This window comes from Serinus canaria, chromosome 5 (genome assembly GCF_022539315.1).
Source record: "Serinus canaria isolate serCan28SL12 chromosome 5, serCan2020, whole genome shotgun sequence".
Taxonomy (NCBI): domain Eukaryota; kingdom Metazoa; phylum Chordata; class Aves; order Passeriformes; family Fringillidae; genus Serinus; species Serinus canaria.
This window is the reverse complement of record NC_066319.1, coordinates 39,703,053-39,725,205: the sequence shown is the minus strand read 5'-3', so window position 1 is coordinate 39,725,205 and position 22,153 is coordinate 39,703,053. Positions and strand designations below refer to the sequence as shown.

The following is a 22,153-nucleotide window of genomic DNA, read 5'->3' as shown; positions in this document are numbered from 1 at the left end:
TTTGCATACCACAATCCCTAACTCCAGTCAGTCTTAACTGGAAATGCTATTGTCAAATGAGATGCCAGTTTCTGTGTTTACTGTCTCTTGGAGAGAATTTTGGATCTGTATTTATGGGGTTTTTTTTGCTGATATTGCATGGTCCTTCTGGAAGCTGAGAATTTAGATGGATCTTGATGCTTCTTACATAGAGGTTCCATGCTCATAACTAGCTTGCCCACTTGGTTAACATAGCACAACTGACAGCCAAATTCAGCTCACCCTTCTGTAAGTGGAATGCAAGACTAGTAGCTGAAAAAGTAATCAAGAATGCCAGCAAGTACAACAACAATATAAAGGCAAAACAGGAAACAGTCACTCTTCTACCTTATTGTTCAGAGAATTTCTTTTTCTCTACAGACTTGCTCTTCTTCTCAGCCTACCCACAACATTGTGTCCCTTGATTCTTGCAGTTTCAACTGCCACCTCATTCTGAGAGCTCATTCTCAGCTCTGCTCCTGGGATCTCCCACCAGGCTAAGATCACTTCCTCATACTCTGTGCTGTCCTGATGAAAGCTTCAGTGCCAGAACATATTCACTGTTTAAACTGAGGTAATCCCTTTCCACTTTCTTCCTCCTTGGGTTGGCTGAAATCCTACTGCTTTTTCTCAGTTTCCTAATGTCAATGCCTCTGTTGTTTTTGCTTCCACTCCTCCAGTGCAATCCATTGTTATGTTCTCCATTTCTTATTCAATACTAACAAAAACAGTCCCAACTGTCCCCTCCATTTAAATATCTGTCATTGCTCTTTTCTACCTCCTATATGTCTAACTCCTCCTCAAAACTGACACTGGCTTCCTTAATTTAGGTACTAGACTAGCATTCAGCTGCCCAGCCTTGGACTGCTAGTTCTGTTCCAAAGGTGAAAGATAAATATCTTTTTGACTGAATTTTGAACACCTTTGTTTTAACAACTTTCTTCTGGGATGCTACAGATTCATCTAAAGGTCCACTGGAACCTGAGAGATCTGACACTAACATATTCACATCACAAAAAGCCCAGATTTGACAAGAGGACAGCAGCAGATGTAAAGACCCTGAGCCAGGGAAGCTTGTTCCTCTTTGTTGTTTTTGGATGGGGTACCCCTGCATGTGTATCTGCGTGTATGATCTGAGGCTAGCCAAGGGCTACGAGCTACAGGTCTAGTGAGCCCAGCTGTGTCAGGGTGTTAAATCAAGGCATGTCTCTCAGATGCACTGCTTTTACTGCCAAAATGTCTAAGGGTCAGGCAGCCTGATTAACCCAGATATTCGGGAGCTGAAAAAACAAGTGTGCTGCAGTACAGCAGCAGCAAAACAGTCAAAGGGGTTCCAGTAACTGTTAGATGTGTGTTCTGCTGCCTGTCCTCTTATCAGTAGGCACTCAGTTTCTGTGTGTGATATACCTGGCTCACTAAAGACACTTCACACATGGGCAAGACAGGATACAAAACAGAGCCATAGTGTTTTACAGGGCCTCGCTCTGTGATCATCATCTGCTTTTGGCACATTTGCTAGGCTTGGCCAGTGGATCCTGGAAAAGCTGGCTACTTCTGTGTCCAACTGCAGTCAGAACTCCTCCCCAGTGTGGGATGGATTTCCTGAACCCTACAGAAATGGATCCCCTCTACCCTATTTCTGTACTAGTTACAATAGAGAAGAACTTTGGTTCTTCTATTGCTGGCACCATGTAAAACAGAAGAGGACATAGTAGAAAGATTTTTGTTCTGTGGTGGTGGGACTTGAAAGGAATATTTATTTTTAAAGGCTTCCTGAATAGAGTTATGACATTTACAGAGATGTTCAGTACAAGAGATTGTGCCATGCTGATCAATATCCCTAACAGTTTGTAATGTTCCAGTCTACTGCTGGTAAAATTGGTGATCTTGGTCTCTCTCTGATAACATCTTGAACAACATGCTCCTTTTCCCTACCTAGCATTTCCTCTCCTTGTATATACTGGTCTAATATTGACAGATCAATTTTTCTGAGATGTTTTCTTTGACTGATGGTTCTGTTCACAGGCTGTTCAAAGCCTTATTCTTCTTAACACTGTCACAGAGAGGTTTCTGACAAGTTACTATGTGAATGATAGCACAGAAATGTGTATTTATTACAACTTAGGCATTCCTAAAAGCAGAAAGATTTTTCATCTACCACCAGTACACTCTTGTGAACAGTTGAGATAATGTATTTTTCTACTTGGCATGCTGTCATCTGTAGTGTGAAGACTCTATACACCAAATACTGCTTCCAAGGAACATCTGCTTCATTCCACTGCTTATAAATACTGTATCTGTGATCTCTATCTCAAAATATCAGCAGGTCTCTTCATGGTTCACAGAACCACTACCTGTCAAAAGTAGTGGCAACATCAGCAGTGGGAAAGACCCAGTCTGACTCTGGGAAAGAAAAAAGAGCTTATTCTAGCAGCTGTTCAAAACTATCTGTTAGTGATACAAGCACATTTGATCAAAACTATGGAGCCCTGTGAGACCATTTTATGGCACTATATTTCAGCATAGAGCTGCATACTAAATCATTTCTCCCAGTCAGTCTTTTTCCACACCTTAATATGGGCCCCAGTTTTCCATTCTGTTAGTTTAAGCAAGGAGTCTGCTTTGGACACAATCCATTATAAAGTCAACCTACCACCTTCTACAAAAACAAGAGAAGCCAGGAACTGAAAAGACAAAACTGAATTGTCTGGCTGCTCCATTACTTTTTTCCTTTATGTTTCAACCAAGCAAGTGTCCAAGTTATGACAGTTTTTAAATTAATCAGTAATGTTCATCTTTAGCATCTCATTCTGTTTGTAGTTGAGTTTTCTACTTGCTTCTTCCTTTTCTGGAAGCCACGTGTGCTGGCTGGAAGAGAACTGATAACGCATGCAAGGAGGAGACAGGTCAAAGAGACAAAGTTGATTTTAGTTTTGTCATCACAGTCCTGTCTCTGGAGAAATTCTAGAAACAACTTCAAAAAGATTATCTTTATTAAGATGTAAAACAAAAGCCAGGCAGTGCAAGAGCAAACAGAAATAAAGTCTGGCTTGCTGAAATATAAGGGGGGAGAAAGAGACATGAGAGCTTTAACAACAGAATGGGATTAATTTCAGTGAGTCTCGTGTAAATAATCCATAGTCCTGAGATCCTCTTTGAGGAAAGACATCAGAAAAACAGCCAAAAATATTAGGGAATAAAAGAAGGCAGCAAATCAAAAGTGACCTAACAAATGAAGCAGCCAAAAAGATGTTATGGAGAGCTATATTTGCCATGTCATAACCTAAGGACATGGTAGTCTCACCAGAAAAGTACAATTTTAGGTGCCACAGCCCAAGCACTCTGACAAACTGAAGAAAATACAGTAAATTCAAGACAATTAAGGACTTGGCAAGTAGAACTACTATCTGAGGTTAACAAAACCTCAACAAGTCTAAGCAAAATTAGGTTACCCCAAGAAGTAAAAGAATATTCAAAAGATGGAAAGTATTTACATGAGAAAGTGTTTCGGGTTCAGGAAGGAGGAACAAAGTACAACAAGCTGAAACAAAGGAAAAGTTCAGAAAAGAATTCAAAAGAAAAATTCAGAAAAAAATCAGCACATCAGGAGAAACTAGGTGATTAAAAGCTTGTCTAGATTCTTAAATAGATTTTTTTAGCACACAGTAGAGTTTCTACCACTGGACTTTTTTGAAAGCGGACTACACAATGTGTCAGAAAATATTCTGTACAAATTATCAGGGATTGCAGAAAACAGGCTGAAGCATGCAAGACATCGTTTTTTCCTTAGTCCATGTTCCTTTGACACAGAGGCTTTTCTCCATTCACTCTCCTCTGTAGATGTGTATCTGGTCTTTTCCTGACAACAATGAATGGATTAAATTAGTCTGAGACATAGCAGTTTTTAAACGATCAGCTCTCAGTGTGCTGGAAATACAGCTAGGCACTGTTGTTTTCCATGTAAGTGAAAAAATGTTACTGCAAGATCCCATGAATGGCAAGAATGGGTTTGGAGCCTTGTGCTGGAGACTGAAAGGCAACTTGGAAAATATTTCCGGAGCGGCTCCTTGCAGCCTTCAATACTTGGATTAGTTTTCTGAAATTCTGAAGGAATCTTTTGCTTTTTTTCCCCCTTCTGTGCATTTTTGGTGCTGAACTTTTTCCGGTTTTCCCACACTCCTGCCTGTCACAGAGCAGAAACCACAAAAATGCAGCAAAGTAAAGTCTGTCCAAGGAGCTGCAATTCCATCTCACAAGGATAAACATTTCCTTTGCCAAGAAGTGAGCACAGCACACCGGCATCTTCAAATACACATCCCTGCTGGCCAGCAGAGAAACCCACTGACACAGCCTGTCACCTGTACTAACAAGAGCCACCCAACATGAAAGAAATCAGATAGCAAAGCCACCAGAGCATACCTGCCAGACCTGGTGCTCACATCTGCATTTGCTGAGCTGACAAAATTTACTAACATCTTGTTTTCTTTTTAAATAGTTTTGGGGGATTAACTCTGTGTGCTATCTCTTAAGATAGCAAGAGTACAGGCAGCAAATACACAAACTTCCCCAAAGCAGTTCTGTCCAAGTTCCTTAAATATTCCTTGCAGTTCCAGATTTGATTCACACACTGACTGCATCCTCATGAGGTGTCTTTCATCAGTAACCTAAAACTACAACTTCTCTCTTTAAACAAAAAGTGAAAACAGAATCAGGAAACCTCACAGGAGCATGCTCTGAAAGCTTTACAACTCTTCTGGCTGTAGAGTAAGTACAAGAAAGGAAATTATGAAATCAATTTTTCAGGATGAAACAAGTCTGAGGATATATGAGGAAAAACCTGATGAAGGATTTAGACTAATGCAGTTCTGTCACTTTAGAGGAGATAAACAGAGAGCTGAGGAAGCTGAAAACCCAGAAGTCTTGCTCAGATTTTCTCATAATGCACAAAAGAGAAGATGTACCAAGAAATGGAAAGGAAGGAAACTAATAATCAGTAAGCAAAATTTCATGGTGAATATTTTTGTTTGTTTGTTTTTAAAGATAACGTCAAATCCATCCACTTACCTTAGAAAAGCAAGCATTATTTACCTAAAAGCTTACTAAAAATTAAAAGAAGGATTTCTACAGCTAATGAGAAAAGCTATCATTACATCAGGCACAATTTAAGCATTTCAAATGAAATAAACACTTGTGGCTTGAAGGCTTAAATCCAACATGGTGCAATAAATTTATGGGAAAACTTGGCTCGGGCAGATTATCTTGTTAAAGGTATTGAATTGCTTTGTTGCTTTGTTTTGGTTTTTTTGGGTTTTGGGGTTTTTTTTGGCACCTCTTGTAGATTCTAGCCCCCATCAAAGATTAGACAGAGGTAGTGACTCAAGTGCCTAAACATAAATGTACCTTAATTGTTGCTCTCGAGTTATTTGAGACATCTGCATGGGACTGACAGATACAACACAAGAACTACAGAACTACAGAAGACCTGTAATCATCTGGAAGAGCAGCTGAAAATCAGGTGGAATAGTCCTGGGCATCAAAAAATGCCACAAGCAGCCTGTATTTACATTACTGAATGACAGTTTCTATGTCCTTACCTTTGTATGCTGTTACAGTTACCTTCCATACCCCTATGAAACACACAATGCAACAAGTGCAATGCTTATTTCACTATGTACACCTCAGATTATTCTGAGATTTATCCTGGACAGCACAGCCAGAAAGATCTGTCAGAGTCAGATGTAGACAGTTTCTTCTCCAATACTCATTTTCAGGGGAACCAGTGCCAACTGCCTATTGTGGATGGAAGAGATAAAACTTACTTGGATATCCTCTGGGCTGCAGCCTTTTTGATCACTGCCTGTCTGTGGTTTGTTGGAGGCTTTGGAACCAGCTGAGGAGCTGTACTCTGGGATGGCATCACTTTGTGCAAACTGGCTGCCTTCTGGATACTAGAAGTGGCATTTGATGTCTTGCGGGCATCAGAGCCAGCTGGCATAGATAAATGACTGGTGCTGGATTGTGAGTAGTTGGCAAAAACAGCCTGGGTAAAAAAAAGAAAAAACAACCCATAGTAATTGGTGATTACCTCTGTGAACTTTGCTGAGAATGCTGATGGAGGTGGGTGACACTTTCGTGAGGGATAATATCTGCCTGGTGAAGGCAACCCCAGGGCTCCAGGGAAAGTCCCGCACCTAAAGAGTTCAATTGTTAAGTCAGTGAATTTTATGCCCTTGGAAACCAGGACTAGCTTGTAGGAAGGCAGACAACCTTACTACTGCCACAGAATTCTACTATTCCAGATTAAAAAACAAGAGGCCCAATCCTCAATCTAATCTTGCACTGGGCTTTCATCCACAAAGAAGTAAATTTTTCAGTACATTGACTTTCTGTATTATCTTGCTATATTATTCTTTATGTGGGAGGTAGGATTGAGACACAGTTGTAGGAAAGAGAAAGGTGATGGGGAAGGTGATACAATGCTACTTATTGGGTCTAACTGTGTAGGTGCTTGGAATAATAGAAAAGTTCTAGGGTACTTTCTTCTGGAAAAGGAACTTTAACTCCACCATTGACAAAAAGGAAATCCCCAGTAATATGAGGGAACAGAAAATATTTCTTTCCTATAGCATGTGAGAGAGGAAGCATGTTGGAGATGTGACACTGGGAACAAAAGGATCTGCATGTTATGAGACACTGGAGAACTGAGCAATGGCCTGGCAAAGCAGGGAGTGAAGAATATTTCCTCTATGGGAGCTCTGCAGACTGCTAAACTCTCTTCAGAAAGGAGCAACCTGCTGGGAGTTCTGCTTTGTCTTTCCTCGAAGTCAGTCGGACTCCCAGAACAGAGGCAATACCATAACCTTGTAATTTGGCATCTAGAGGTCAGTGATAGGAGATAAAGGGAAGAGCTGAGCCCTCTGTGTGACCCTGGGAGCAGTGCCCTTCACTGAGTTTGTCCTCATTTTCTCCTCGGGTGGAAAATACACAAAGCCACAGCAAATGGGCTCCAGGCTCCAGAGAAAACCACAGTCTGAGAGCTGGCTGAGTCTCAGCACACAGACAGGAAAAGCCCCTCTCCCCCGCAATTCTCTGGCAAATGGCAGAGCAGTGGTGTGTGGGAAGGCGTTTCTGACAGGCAGAGCTCTAGGGAGAGAAGGAAGTGCAGGAGCCAAAACAGGCCTGTTTCCTAACTAGAGCTCACTGACAAGACGCCCTTGGGCTCCCAATCCTTCTTAACCTCTCCCTTCCCTGAAGCTCTACCTTGGATTGCAGCTTCCAAATTCTCAATAAGGAAGCTAGTACAAGTGCAGTAGTCTGGAAAATAGCAGTCACACCACACCTCACCCCAGAAAAACAAACTAAAATGGAGCTTGGGACTTAGTCTCTTGCATCTCAGAGCCTGACACGTCGTAGGGTTGGGATGGAGACCCTCAAGTCACTGCACCCACTTCTTATTCAGCAGTGACATTTCACTGTGAAACATTATCCATCTTTCCTATAAGTTATTTTGACATTATGCATTTTTCCTGGAAGTTCTTTTTCTTGTTACCAAAATCACTGAGATCCTGGAGTTCACAACACATACACAGTCATAACCCCTTGCCTGTGTTAATATGCACTGGCAAGGAGATCCATGACGCTGAAGAAACAGCAAACATGGATAATCTAACGAAGCCTGATCAGCAAAAACTGTGTTGAAACCTGCCTAAAGAAAGGTCATGGATGTTTTTCTTGGGGGTTACAGACTTCCTAAAATGCCTTTGTCTCCACACTGTGCTGAGATTCTGGCTGTCTTCCAGGCAAGGATGGGGAGACTGAAAGCTGACAAGGACCACGGCTTCTGGATTCAGCTACAAAGTATACTGCCCTGCTGTGAAGCCCATGGGGACAGGACAGGAAACCAGGAGAAGCTTCTGCGCAAATAAAGAGGACAGCTGGCGAGAGTAAAGCCTGACCATACAAAGGAAGGGTTGGGAAGTTTTCAGCGCATCTAAAACATAGGAGACAGACCTTATCATTCATGATTCTGAAGACTAAGGGTCTAGGGAAAGCAGAAGCCTAGACAAACCCTGACAGATGCAGTCCTGAAGCAGGTAGCACCATACAACTATTGCTGCTTCAAGTGAAAAACTTTCAATTACAGAAAGGCTAGCAGATTTAACTTGATGTTGAGGAAACATCTGCTATCCTAACAAGTCTCTAGGGCTACAAATCTGAAAAATACTAAAAAAGCTATAAGACATTTTAGCTAAAATTTCTGTAAATTATTAGTGTGTTAATTCTTGCGCACAATCTTCTGGGGAGGAGAAACAGCAATAACCCTGTCTTGCCCATGAAGAAAGCACTGACAGAAAGTATTTTTCCCTACATCACAGACTGAAGCAATATTTCCTTGTTTCAACATCTACAACATCATATACAAAGTATTCCTTGTACAAAAAAAGGAATTTTTTAAATTAGAAAATTTCAATGTGTACACCTTGATGTAAGGTTCAGTAAGGACAATGAACATCTAAGAGTATTAGTCAGTAGCAGCTAAGTTTGGGCTGTTAGTGATTAAAAGCAGAGGTAGTGTAGTACTTTAAAGAAAAGCAGATATATTAATGATCTTCAAAAACAGAAAGAATGTTCCTGGCACTTACCATCCCTGTATCTAACACCCATCCCTAGCACAGTAATGGAAAAAATGTTGCAAGCAAAAACATGTTCACTGTGTGACCAGAGGAGGTAATGAAGCTCATTTCCTGCAAATCTGTCTTACAGTATCTAATATAAAGCATACCCCAAATTATGCCTCCCTTCATGGGTCTGGGCATTCTTGTGTTGGATTTTGTGCTGTCTAATTAGGAGTGGTCTCATACTGAAGCCATTGCCTTAATGGGAACAGTAGTCGAAACCCTCTTCCCAGATATATGGCTCTTCATCTTAATGTAATTTGTATTTCTATCCCACAGTCATTCACATTCAATTGGATCAGCAAATCTGAAAAAGATGAGAGACTCAGCAGTGTATGAGAACTGACAGACAGATGCACACACACATGTATTGCATAAAGATCCGTGCAGCTAGTTCCAAATCCCTGACAGGGCAAACTGAGATGTTTATAAGCAATAAACAATAAAGAGGTTCTAAGTTTAAAAAAAAAAGGCAAACCCAACAAAACAACCAACCACTTTTAGAAAATCAGTTGTGTCTCAGAGAACATTGCAAAAATACAGAGAATTAATACCTTGGAAGACCTTTCCAGTCATATAAATTGTTTAGTGGAAATTATTTTGAACAAATACTAATGCATTCAGTTAAATCAGTTTGGATACAACGGTCAGTTGAATTGAAAATTCACAAAGTGGCAATAAAGAGCAGGCTCAAAATGTACTATTAACTACCACAGTGTTAAACTGCACTAAGAAGAGTATCTTGAGGTCTTGAAGCAGCAGCAGCATATGGTATGGATAGACTGTCCTGAACCGTGTCCTCTTTAGTAAATTCTTCAGAGCAAGAAAAAAATATAGTTTATTCAGTTGACTTGGTGTCTTCTGTTTTATTTCTCTTGGTACTGCTACCTCTCTGGGGCAAGGATTGGGCTGTATCATTGTATTGGAAAGATAGTTAATACATCTGGGTGTTACCATAATTCTAATAATAGTGACAGGATCAGAAACATGGGGACAAAATTTCAGCTGGTATAAATCAGCTCCGACTACTACTTTTAGAATGGTTGTTCTGTTTTACTTACACTGAGACTTTGACTCATCAGTATCACAAGACTCAAATAGGAAAAATGGCAGTTAGCACATTTAGTGGGAAAACAATCTGAGGGAGAAAGCTGCAAAACAAGAATGAACAAGAAAAGGAAGGAAGGAAAAGAGATACTGCACATCTGACAGCAATTCAATATATAACAGTTTAGAAAACAGTTTAATGATGAGGCTGCATTCAAAGACGCCCTATATCCTCAGGCAGCAATAATAAAGTTCTAGGAACGCTAAGACTATTATTCACAGTACTCAGCATTTCCAGTCAGATTTAAATAAATGGTAAATATGTCAGAAGGGAATCACAAATATTAAAAAGATAAAAATTTGCTGAACTTCATAAAATGAGGAATATTTCAGAGGACATACAATTTTTAAATGACTGAGAGGAGAATTATTAAGATAAACTCAGCCTAATCTACAACATAAAATCTACTTAAACTTGTGATTGAAACTGTGATCACGTAACTGCCCACACAACTCATTAACATGATTCATGTCTTACTTAACATGAGCCTTTCTGATGTAAGCAGGACTGACAGGGATCATTCCACGATACAATTGTACTTCCCTTGTTTTAATTTAGCTTTTTTCCCATGTGAAATGTTTGCATAAAATTTTAAATCCAGTACATGCTAGGCTAAGCAGACAGAACATAGCCACACAAAGAAGGAACCTCCCTAACAGCTAATGGCATCTTTCCAGTACAGGAAACAATTAGAGAATAAACAATGATGGTGTATTAACTGACTTGCCAACAGCAGCAGTGATAATAACATCTAGGTCATAACATGTCACATGAAGCCTCCTTTAAACATTAAAAATACTGCTATAAGTCTGTTTTTCTTGTCTTTTGGTTTGACTTTGTAAATCTTGTTCCTTGGTTTTACTGTAAGCTGTTTGTCTCTCCTTTCAAACTCTTCCCCTTCCTATTTTTGTTCACTTTTCTCAAGGTCTGTACTGTGTCTGTTCCTGGTCCGTATCACTCTACCTATTTGTTAGATTCTCATCCACCCAGTTTGGTCCAAGTAATCAAGTACCTATTCTGCAATCAAAGGTCTATTCCTACCATATTACACTATGTGAACTAGCTTCTGCATATATTGAGTAAAAACTGTTTGTTATAATTCCTCTTCCTCCACCCACACAGTATTTGATATTCCACAGATTGTTAAATGCCTGGAGAAATCATCATCATTCTTACATGTCTGGAAAGAGTTCAACCAAGAGTGGGTGCTGCAACAAAGCACACAACAAGCCTTCACGGTAACACAATGATAAGATAGATCTACTGCCTGGTAAATGGAGGGATTCTTATGACACACATACTTGACTAAAAAAGCCCACACTTTCCAGAGCATCCATCTCATCTCCAACATACTGAGCTGGTTAATGTACAGGAGAAGCATTTGCTGTGTTATTAATCATAGTGCTTCTGTATATATATAGTCACACATGTAACTAGTTCCTTTGCCAGAGACAGAAGGAAAGACTAGCACCTAGTCATGTTGCATGGTCATGCCACACTCAGGGTGCAGCTCAAGATATATTCATTAATAGATGTACTTCAGCCACTGACAAATGGCTAGTCTGCCTTCTAACCATAACAAGAACCTGAACAATCAGATGAAACAGTCTGAGGGATATCCTGCATGCATTCCCCAAAGTAGAGAGATGATGACACTCTTTCAAGTGATAGGCCTTCAGTCTTGGGGGACATGTTTCTTCTGCTGAGGGGAGACTGACAAATTTGAATGTAACAAGCAAGACAAAGGATGATGTAGATCTCAATACATGGGAAGGAAGAGAAACAAAACAGCAGGCAATGGGAGATAAGCAGCCATGCAGGCTAGATGAACTCTGCCTAAAAGGGGAGGACAAATGAGGGTCAGCATGAAAGGGTGGTGCAGAAGTCAAAGCAGTGTGAATGGGAAGATGTAGGTCAGAGAATGCATAAGCAACAGAAAAGAGAAGACAGTACTTACAAAGGCCGAGTTAAAGGACTAAAGTCTGAGTAGCTAACTAGCAGAAAGGTCAGTGACAGAAAGCTAGAGAGGGTGCAAGGGAAGTGTCATGACTGGCAGGGTGGGCATCAGAGAATTGATGCAACAGTTATTGGAAGAGGAGGGTTGGCTGGCTCCATACAATGTCTTGACAGGAAGTGTCCAAGAGAGAATCATTTTAAGATGACCTTTTATTCATGACAGAAAGTCTGAAGGCCCCCATGTTCAGCAAGTATTTTTCTTCAATAACATCAAAATCAGCACAGCCAGAGTCCTGCAGCATGGCAATAGCCTCAACACAGCAACTCCAAAATGCCTGGCTCAGAAAGAAAAAGGAGGGAGAGAAAGGAGGGGGGACGTTGTGGGGGTGAGAGGAGGTTTAACAAAGAATCATTTTAACAGAAACTCCTGAGTAATGGCTCTGCCCCAGGCCAAGAATAACATCAGCTCAATGTCAGCAGTTAGAAGAGGGCTCAGCCAGGCCCCATGGCCAGCTCCAGCCTCCTCCCAGGCACAGGCCAGTTTATGGCACTTTCCTGAACTTGTGAGCAGCTACATCTGCCCACCCAGAGCCCAGTGGACAGAGACGAAAGAGAGTGAGAGCAAGAAGACTGTAGGTGAGAGAAGTTGAGGATGGTAACTGCATGGCTAAGTAAGAGCCTTGAAAGAAGGAGAGCAAGGAGCAAAAAGCAGAAGGGCCTCTCTTTCAAGATACTCCCAGAAAAGGATTACTCCCAGTTTGCCTATAACCTATTCTCAAGGGCCCTGACTAATGACTCATCTGCTTCACAGGAGGGAGATTGGGTGTCCAGACCTCCATGTGTTAGGTCTGTTCATGGGAGTCCAGTCATGCCAGACTGCTAACAAAAAGCTACTTGCTGCTGGAGACCAAGTTGTTTTGAATAAAGGTTTGATCACCCAAAGGCTTCCTTCCTTTTAGCAGGGAAGCATTTTGGACATCACTCAGAATACATCTCTCTCTCTTCATAATAACAAAGTAAGGTAAGAAGTGTATCAATTAAGTCATTATAATCTTGAAAGCTTCTCCCAGCAGAATGAAAATGCTGTTACACACACAGTGGTCCACCTAGGAGTCATCCAGAACATCAATAATACAAGCTCTTTCATATGTTCTCCAGCTCTTAAGATGTCAACATAATGGAAGAAGCTACTGGTAACCACAGTATCAAAATCACTGCAGGTAAACTGGTTTTTGCTGCAACCCACTTTAAGAGCTACTTCCCTGACAAAATCCCTGCCATCTGTACTGTCTCTGAGTTTGTTTTCACATCTAAGACTCAATCAGCACTTCTACATCCCAGGCAGGAATTTTTCTTAGTTACCTGTTGCCGTGCTTGGTTTTGCTCCACCAGCTGTCTTGACTGGAGTTTCTGCTGCTGAAGCTGCTGCACAGCAAATTGAAGCTGATAGCTGGGATGTGCCGCAGGACTCCGTGTCACCTTGTAGACGCTGTTCTCCATCTCTCCTTCCAAGGCAAAATTATGATTCTCTGCAGCCCTGGGGAAAAATGAGACACCACGTTTTCACAACTCTGCATATAAGGACTCCTGCCTATAAGGCACTGCTGCTTCAAAGAAATCTCTTACTATTTAGCCAGCTATAAATTTGTATTACATGGCTTTAGCAAGCACAACACCTGCTAGAGGGGTCATGCGCCTACTGCCTCCTGCTAAGCACTTTCTTGAATATAGGCTGGGACTATATTACTAGACATTCTCTTGAGGAGAAAAAAGGAAAGGAGAATTAAAAGTCTAAACTGGAACATTTCTGTGGCTGATTAGCATTGAAGACAAGCAAAACAGCAGCAGGAAAAAAAAGCTGATTCCCATCACAAATGAGATAACTATTTATTTCGATTTTTAGAGGCTTCAATACAGTAACACAAGGCTTACATTAAGCACATACATGCTGCAGTGACAATGGAATAGAAACAGACATGCAGTACAACATCCAGAGAGGATAAAGGACTGTCTGGATGAGGTTGGAACTAGGATAGATACTGACTCTGTACAGTTACAATCCAAAAGGCTTGGGGGGAGTGAGATAGGATTGTTTCTTTCATCCTCAGAGAAATGCCAGATTTTCTTAGAGGACAAAAGGCCTCCTGCAAAGAGACAGGAGCTCTTGCAGCCCAGGCTTACATGGTAGGAGTTCAGCTGTGCCCTGCAACATGATAAGTACTAACAGAAGCTCACTAGCTTGCTTTGAAGTTTGTAAGCCCTGGTGAGAAGGCAGCACCAACACACTTCTACACGAGGCTGAGGGGCTTTGCAGAGAGCAGGTGGCAGACTGACAGGACCACGAGGTGGTCAAGAGGCTACAACCACCCAGCAATTCACACATTCTGTGCTCACACCACAGATGTTCTATGACCCACTGAATCCTGACACTGGCTAATATAACCTTCAAGCCTCAAAGCCTGAGTTTCCCAAGTGCCTGTTAATCTCTGACGTGTTTCTCTCAGCCACTCCTTCCAAATATTTCCTTTGGATTCCCAGGGCAGGCTTCCCTTGTATTTCATATCTACATCATATATAACAGGGACGTAAAAGATAATTGGTGTCTTTCATGCCACAGTGTGGAGTGTAGGTCATGGTTTTGGCAAAGGAGTTCACTGCAATCTCTTTGCTTCAGGTACCTAATCACAACTTACAACCTAGATTGTTTCAACATATCTCAGCTTGCCTTGAATGTGCTGCTCCTTCCCTCATAAGCCTTGTCATTGCAAATCCTTAAAACATTCAGAAATAAGAGAATTCACTCAAGCACTCTTTAAAGCTATTTATTCAAGTTATATTATTAATTCTAGAAACTAGTATCTGTTCCAACTCCGCCCATATCTACCTCCAGCTCAGAATGTGCAATGCATAAAATTTATCCTTTGATCCAAAGAATGCTTAAGAAGCTCAGGATTGAGTGATTACTACTAAAACATAACAGTGAAGACAAAATGGAGGAGATAAAACTGATATAAATGACAACTCCACTAAAACTGGACCTGCCAATAGCCAGATTTTGTGGCACAGAGATAATGTGCAATAACTGCAGTCTGCAATACTATGTGGGCCATTCTCTAAATGGCAACATTTTAGTAACGCTTCCCTGATTCTCATTTCTTCTGTTTTGAGGCATCTAGCAATGGGTTAACTTATGGAATTACAAATACTCAAGTCTGACTTATTAAAAATGCACCAAGATTGCTGCCTTTCTCCAATCTTTGTCCAATTCAACGAACTCTCAAATTCTCTCACTGGAATTCACTTTTTCAGTTTCAACCAATATACTGGACATAATATTGTCCAAGTAAGCTTGGCTTACATTACCCAGAAAACACTGTTGGAACTACATTATTAAACCTTTAGGAAGAAGTAAATTTAAAAACACCAAACAAAACCACAAACTTAGCTAAAACCAAAAACTTTGGCTAAGATTTTCTTGTGGCACAATCTTGTACACAGCTCCCTGCAGTTCCGATACCTTCTCTCCTTATGGCACAACAAAACAACACTTACTTTTTTTCTAGACACTATATTGAAAACACTGCTGCTTGCCTAAGCAGATTTTATCCTCCTGGCCTGCAGAATCCTTCTTCTGTTGCCTTCTATGGGTTTTCCTTATTTACAGACACAAATCAAAGTAAACGCATTATTCTACATTTATGCATTATGTTGCAAAACAACTTCAACCTTCTATACTATAAACATACAATACTTGACAACAGCAAGCCAGTGTATTTGCCAGTCTTGGGATCACTCTCATAAAGAGATATTTAACCTGCAGTTTTGTGAAGTCCCCTCATAGCATGTTATCAAGTGTTGATATTACATCTAAGGTGATGTTTGCCCTGGTACAGAATAGGCTTAGGATCTGAGACTCAATACACTGCTGCCAAAGATGGGCTCCAGCTCTCAGTCTATTCGCCATGCTCACAGGAATGCATCACGGAGCATCTCCTATCCTCAGTCTCTGCCTGTTGGATCATCTATTAAAGCATAACAACACTTCTGCATCTTGAAGCAGAAATTAGTTCTGCCTAAGGAAATTACAACCGGTTCAGCACCATAATGAAGGCTGCAAAAGAGCTTGTAGAGGACCTCACACCTTAATGGATATTAAAGAGTTCACTTGTTAAGAAGACTGTATAAATACCTCAAACTGAATTAAAAGCTTGCTCAAAACTTAGGCTGTTTCAGGCAAAGCCAAAAATAACCAGAAAAAAACCTCCACACCCCTAATGGAAATGAGAACTGTAGAGTCAGTACTCCCAGACCTACTTGTTTTCAAGTCAGGATTATTGCTCGAACACTAATGACTGAATATTCATTTCTTCACATGTACAGACAACAGATTTAGGCACAGATGCACACACATGCAAATGGGAAATAGAAATTCCTGACTGTGCCACCAGAAAAGATTTGGTTTCATTCTGTCAGCCAGGCTGGTTGTGAGCAATCTTCTCACAGCTTGCTCAGAATTATTTATTAGTTGCTTAGTTTAGAGACCTGGCCAGGATTCAGGCCTTCACTATGCACAGGAAATCACAGCCTTTGGCATTATGGCCCATCCTTTGTAAGCAAGATTCTGTCCTTCCAGCAGCTCTTCAGGCTACTCAATGTTTTTGGCAAGAAACCCACTGTGCTCCTTTCTTTCAACTGTAGTTTTCATAAAGCTGGGCCAGAATTCTCTCTTCCAAATCACTGACAGCATAAAACCTCTCTGTTGCAGTTTTTTTGTACCACAAAAGATACAGGTTTGCTTGTGAGACCATTTTCAACAAATCACCATGTGATTATGTTTGGGATCCAGTCCAAAAGTGCTTCAACACCATACATTCATCTCCAGGTTTTCTGGTTCCAAACTCCCTGTCTACTCTAGTTCCCTTTTCCAATCTATTGGCCCTTTTCTGATGTAAGCAGCCTTTATGCAATCAACTACTTACACCTGTACTAGAAATTCATGTTAGTGTACTAAAATACTAATAAAACATCCAGTTTTACAAGTATTTTAAATCCAGTGTCCATACAGAAGGGATGTGAGTATCAGCTCTTACAAGAAAGGGGAGAGCTGGCTTCTGTTTCCACTTCAAAATAATTTGAAGACAATTCCAAGGGCTAAAGTTATAGACAAGATCAGATCCCAGAACACCAGTCTCTGAGGATCTTATAGTTACAAAGAACTATAGGACAAACAGCAAGTCTGTACTAAAAGAATGACACATCAGGCTTACATTTATATTTCAGTTGAAGCCTTCTTCCAATGGCACAGCTGGGCACTTGCTTGATACCAATTCCTGTGTAGCAGGCAACAATACCAATTCATGATGTACACTGGTGTTCTCCATATATCACTCACTAAGCAGGCACTTTTGAAATACTTGAAAAGTGTCTACATCCCATTGAAAGGCAGTGCAAACTAGGCTCAAATTATTGTGTAAATTAAACTTCAGCATTCATGAAGAATTTTCCTCTGTTTCACCCTGCTTAGTTTGTGAGAACTGATAGGAACACAGCAGAAATCATTATTTCTGGAGGTTTAGCAAACTGAGAAAAATATTACTTTCCTACTAAACAAGGAAACAAGCTGACAACAAAATTACTTTGCATCCTTTCCTGTAAAGACTGGAGCCATGGAGGAACAAGAGCCACTGCTGGCAATAAGGGAACCCAGTGCATTTATAAATCAGTGCTCCCACCTTGCCATAAAATGCAAGACAACCTTGGGGCAGCAGTTTCCTTCCCACAGGACATTCAGATGGTATGACAAGTCTAGGAAATTTTCAGTACAAATCCTTGGTGAGCACCAGCTGCTAGAAAGTAGCTGGCATAGTAACTAATGATTTTGTCTAGTGTGGCAGCTCCCAGCATCCTGCTGACTTATGTTCAGGCATTCAGAAAAACATAGAACATTTTCTTTGGCACACTATGTGCTTCTTCCATCCCTAACAATAGGTCCTAGAGTGGGGCTGGCTACAGAGCAATGATAAAGAGAGTGGGATGAAGCCCAGGACACTGGGGTCCTGGCTGGGATGCAGGAGAGTTTTGGGCCTCTCACTAGCCTTGAGGCCTTTCTTTGTCTTTCTTCCTTTTTCTTTCCCCTCAGCTTCAAAAGCAATAAATTAAAAACTGAAAAACAGAGCAACAAGAGAATGGCTCACTCCTGGCCTCTGCTGTTATCAGGAGTGTCTATGAAAGAGTGACTTTGGTGCAGTTTTGGTCAGCAAGAGTCTACATTTCAGCAAGGTCTATAGCCCTGTTTGTTGGAACATGCAAGCCTGTAAAAATCTCCTGCTTTGTAACATCGCATGAGCTATCTTACAAAGGTAAAGAAAAACAGCTTCACAACACACCAGAGGCAAATAAAGCATTTTGAATATTTCTGTAAGAGCTAAGCCTGGGATTTTGGAGATCTGAGGCACTGGGAGCTGTCCAGAACTCCCCATGGTACAGGTACTTGGAGACAGGGAAGGGGCAGGAAGCAGCTGGCCTATATAAAATGAGGATGCCATCACCTGACCTGCAATCTACTTTTGTGGTTGTCAAAAGAAGCTAAGGAAAAGCTTCTAAAGTTAATGAGAGGCTTGTTAAGGCTGCATTGGCACAAGAAACCTGCAGAACTGCATTTTGGGTTCAAATCCAGTTCCAAGTGAAAAGTACAGTCTCCCATGGTAGACATGGTGCAGAGATGCAGGAGAGTTTCTATCACAAACCACCAATCAAACTTTACTCTATTATTGACAAGGCATCATGAAATAGTTTCAGCCTTAGTTCTTCAGCCCTTTTCCCAGTAGCTCAAGCTACTTTTACTTCCAGAAGGGGCTCTTACCATCATTATATTTGTGTCATGAGAAAACAGAAGATGTATAATACTCATGTGCAAAACCTTAGGATTGAGTTGGTTCAGGCAAAAAAACCGAATGTGCATTTAACTGCAATTTCCAAATCCATTGACAGGTTAACTCTAAGAGCTACCAGAGGCAGAGTTCAAGCATCCAGAACATTTTAATATGCATAAAATCTAGCAAATACCAAGAATCCCCCTCTGCTATTCTCTCAATTCCCCCTTTCAGCTGAGAGAACTGATATTGTTGTAAGAATTTTACTCAGAAACAAATATGTGAGTAAAGGCATCCAGCTTATCTCCTTGTGATGCAGGACCAACACGTTTTTTCAGTGGCTGTAGGAGTCCATGTGTCACACTCAGCTGCACAACTCCACAAGCAGGTACGTACTCAGCGTCAAGAGTTCCCCCAACATTCCCAATTAAACTTACATTTTCACTGTTTTATTATTTGACATTCCTCTTTTTTCAGGACTAAGCCTTCACTACTAGAACTATGCATGCCTCTTTTGAGCTCAGCCAGCCTTGGCACACTTAGCTCTCTTCTTTTTCCTCAACTCAGTCCCTTCTGGCCTTGATTGCACATTGTTTTTCCGTGAACTTTTTCCACTTTATTATTCCAGATGTGCATGCACAATAGCTATATATGGAAAGCCCACTGCCTTCTTGCTCTTCACTTTTTTCTACAAGTACTATCAAAGTCCACAGGCTTCCTTCTTTTCTGGTATACGTTGCTGGATAATTTATTTCTTGGTCCCTAGCTTCTGAAAATTATTCTTGCTGTTTCCTCACCATTGATAAACCTGGGTTTTGGAACATCAGTATTTTCTTATAACAAAGGCAGTGGAGATTGGGAATTAAGTGCCTTTTCCATCCTAGGTCTCCAAATACACAAAAGGTCATGAGTGTTAAGTGTCTAACCTGCTAGGTTAGAAATGAGGTGCATCAAAAGAGTCTTCTGATAGTCTAGGAGGGGAAGGGCAGAATGAGATTATAGAGCACCGGATAACCTCTTCAGGAAAGGCCTGGCCTAACCTAGCTCAGCTACTCCTGGATTTAGCTGGCATTATCAATGAGAAGCCCTAAACATGCTGGTCTCAGCAAATTAAATCAAATCTTTACCCTCCAGTGGAGACAATTTTTGTCCTTGGCTTCGTGTCTGTTAAAAAACACTGTCAGTTTCTCTGATCTAGGGAATACTTGGCAGGTAAACAACACTTTTGTTTTTCCTCCTCTTTACACACTGCAGCTCTGAAATTCACTAGCAGAGAAGCTGAATCAAAAAGGCTGAAGCAGCTGACTACAAAGTTCAGTGTCTTCATCCCATTGTGGCTCATCAGGTCACTGGAAAGGTTACGAAGGTAACTGAGCATATCTCCTCCAAGTGAGACTAACACAATCACAAGCCTTTCTACCCTCAGTAACTGCAAACACAGGGTTGAACTTTACTGAGTGGAAGGCTCTTCTGGCTTCATGTTTCTTGCATGCATTTCCACACCTGCAAACACAATTAGACCCTCCAAAAATATTTTAACAGCAAGGCATATGTACAGTAAGACTAAAATAGAAACCTGGTATCATTTTGCTATCATAAGGAAGTTTTGGGAAGGATTACCTGCTTAACTCTGACATGCAACAGCCTGAACTGTGTTGCGTGGTCCCACAAACCCTACTCCCAATTTTAAAGTATTAATTAAGGAAGTTCAGACAAAGCAGGGTGGACCCAATTAATTTACCTCACTGTAATGTCTGGATCTGTTTTTATTAAGGTAAGTCATTCAGACTAAAAACATGTTTTAGGTGCCATCTTAAATTTGATCACTTATCCTAATCCAGGCAGAGTTTCTGGTGTGAATATACACACCTCACAGAATCCAAAGTACCAGAAAATTAAATGCAGTATTGCACCACTTAGAGATGGGAAAGGTACTCCTCACTGAGGAGGTTCCACTGTAAAAGGCTAGCATGAATCAAGCGGACCAGCTTGATGAAGATGAGTTGTAATGACATTCTTCTACTTTCTCTCTTTCACTGTAGACAAGCTTATTAAAAACCAAAGTGAAAAAGACCTACAGGCTCTATTTCTAGACAGAAAGCCTTTTTTAGTGCTTCATGCAAGCAGATTTTGCATTTTATGGGTGGATAGCAGAAGCAGCACACAAGGATGAAAACAATAAATGGGCACCATTATCTGTCGAGAATATGCTTTTGACTGAATTAAAGTCACTAATCTCTCCTGAAAACCCATACTCCTTACCTCTCTCTAGAGAGGCAGGGGTTAAGTCAGGACCACTAAATTAGCCCTGCGCCCCGTAATGCCTTTGAAAAGCCGCTCACAGAGTTTACAGGGAAAGAGTGAGACTTGCTGCTGTCCCAGCCAACATTTGGTTCCTATTACAGTGAATAAATCTCCCCCTCCTCCTTTTCTTTTCTTACCCCCTTTTTATATTAAAAGTCCATCAAACACATTTTTTTCCCTTTCAGATTTTCCATTAAGCTTCCTCCTCCATAAGTTTTCCCAGAGCGTGGTGCTCTTTGCTATATGTGCTCAAGCAGCAGCTGCAAGATCCCAGTGAGTAAGAAAAGGGAGAATGAAGAAAGCAGCTCAGGCTCCTCTTTCAATCCCAAGAGGCAAGTGAAAAGTTACAATTGGGCTAAACTGGTGAAATCTAGAGCAGTTGAGAAGAATAAACAAACAAACAAAAAACAGGCTGTTGAGTTTTGCAGGGTTAGGATTCATAACATGAAAAAGAGTACTCAAAGCCCTGCCCCTGCCCAGAGCTAAATGTCCCAGCCACATCAGTATCCCAAAAGACACAGCACAGGATGGTGTTACACTAGAGGGCCTTAAGGATTCCTTAGGGTTGTGCTGTCTACATATCAATCCACTTGAGGCCCAAACAAATTTTTAGTGCCATATGACCAAGTAGTAGAGACATCTCACGCACTTTACTTTGGCAATTTTGTTGTCTCAGTATTAAATACCTAGTATACTGAAACCTCTAAAGAGCACATCAAGCCTCTAGATTTCACAGAATTTGTACTGAAATTAATTAAAGCAACTAACTTGGCTTGACATCTAGTACAACCACCACCTTGTTATGTGGTAGATGAAGACTCTTATGAGTGTCTCTTAGAGAAGATTTGATAAATCTGGCAGCTTAGATGGTCTGTCTATGGGGACAACACAGTTGAAGCATACAGTTGCCTGACATCATGACTGTATATTTCAAGAATTATAGCCAGATAAAAAAACTTCACAAAAGAAGCAATACTCTACGTAAGGGAAGGCTAGAATCTGTTCTGCACTTCCTGAGCAAACATCTACAAATTCATCAAACTGGGGATTGTGGATGTGGAAAGTGTCACCTGAAAGCCAGCTGGCCACAGTTATCTTAATATAAACATTCCAAGTAAAAGAGGTAGAGAAACAGCATGGCACCAGTAAGATGCATCTGCTGTGCTACCATTCAGTAACACAACTGAAGCTGTATAATACCTAGCTGCCGAAATAAAGTA

At 40.9% G+C, this 22,153-nt stretch overlaps 1 protein-coding gene across 7 annotated transcripts in view; it reads right to left on the bottom strand.

The window, feature by feature from the left end:
- TTLL5 (tubulin tyrosine ligase like 5) overlaps positions 1-22,153 on the bottom strand; it is a 122,537-nt gene that overhangs the window by 11,421 nt on the left and 88,963 nt on the right. For 5 of the 7 annotated variants that reach the window (XM_030240104.2, XM_030240106.2, XM_030240105.2 and 2 more), the window contains 2 exons: positions 13,120-13,294; positions 5,838-6,058 (listed from right to left, as the gene is read on the bottom strand). In XM_030240104.2, coding sequence (XP_030095964.1) covers positions 5,838-6,058; positions 13,120-13,294 — 396 coding nt within the window. Of the gene's footprint in view, positions 1-5,837; positions 6,059-13,119; positions 13,295-22,153 lie in introns of those variants that run through there. The other 2 variants (XR_003946192.2, XM_030240108.2) reach the window with 2 other exon arrangements.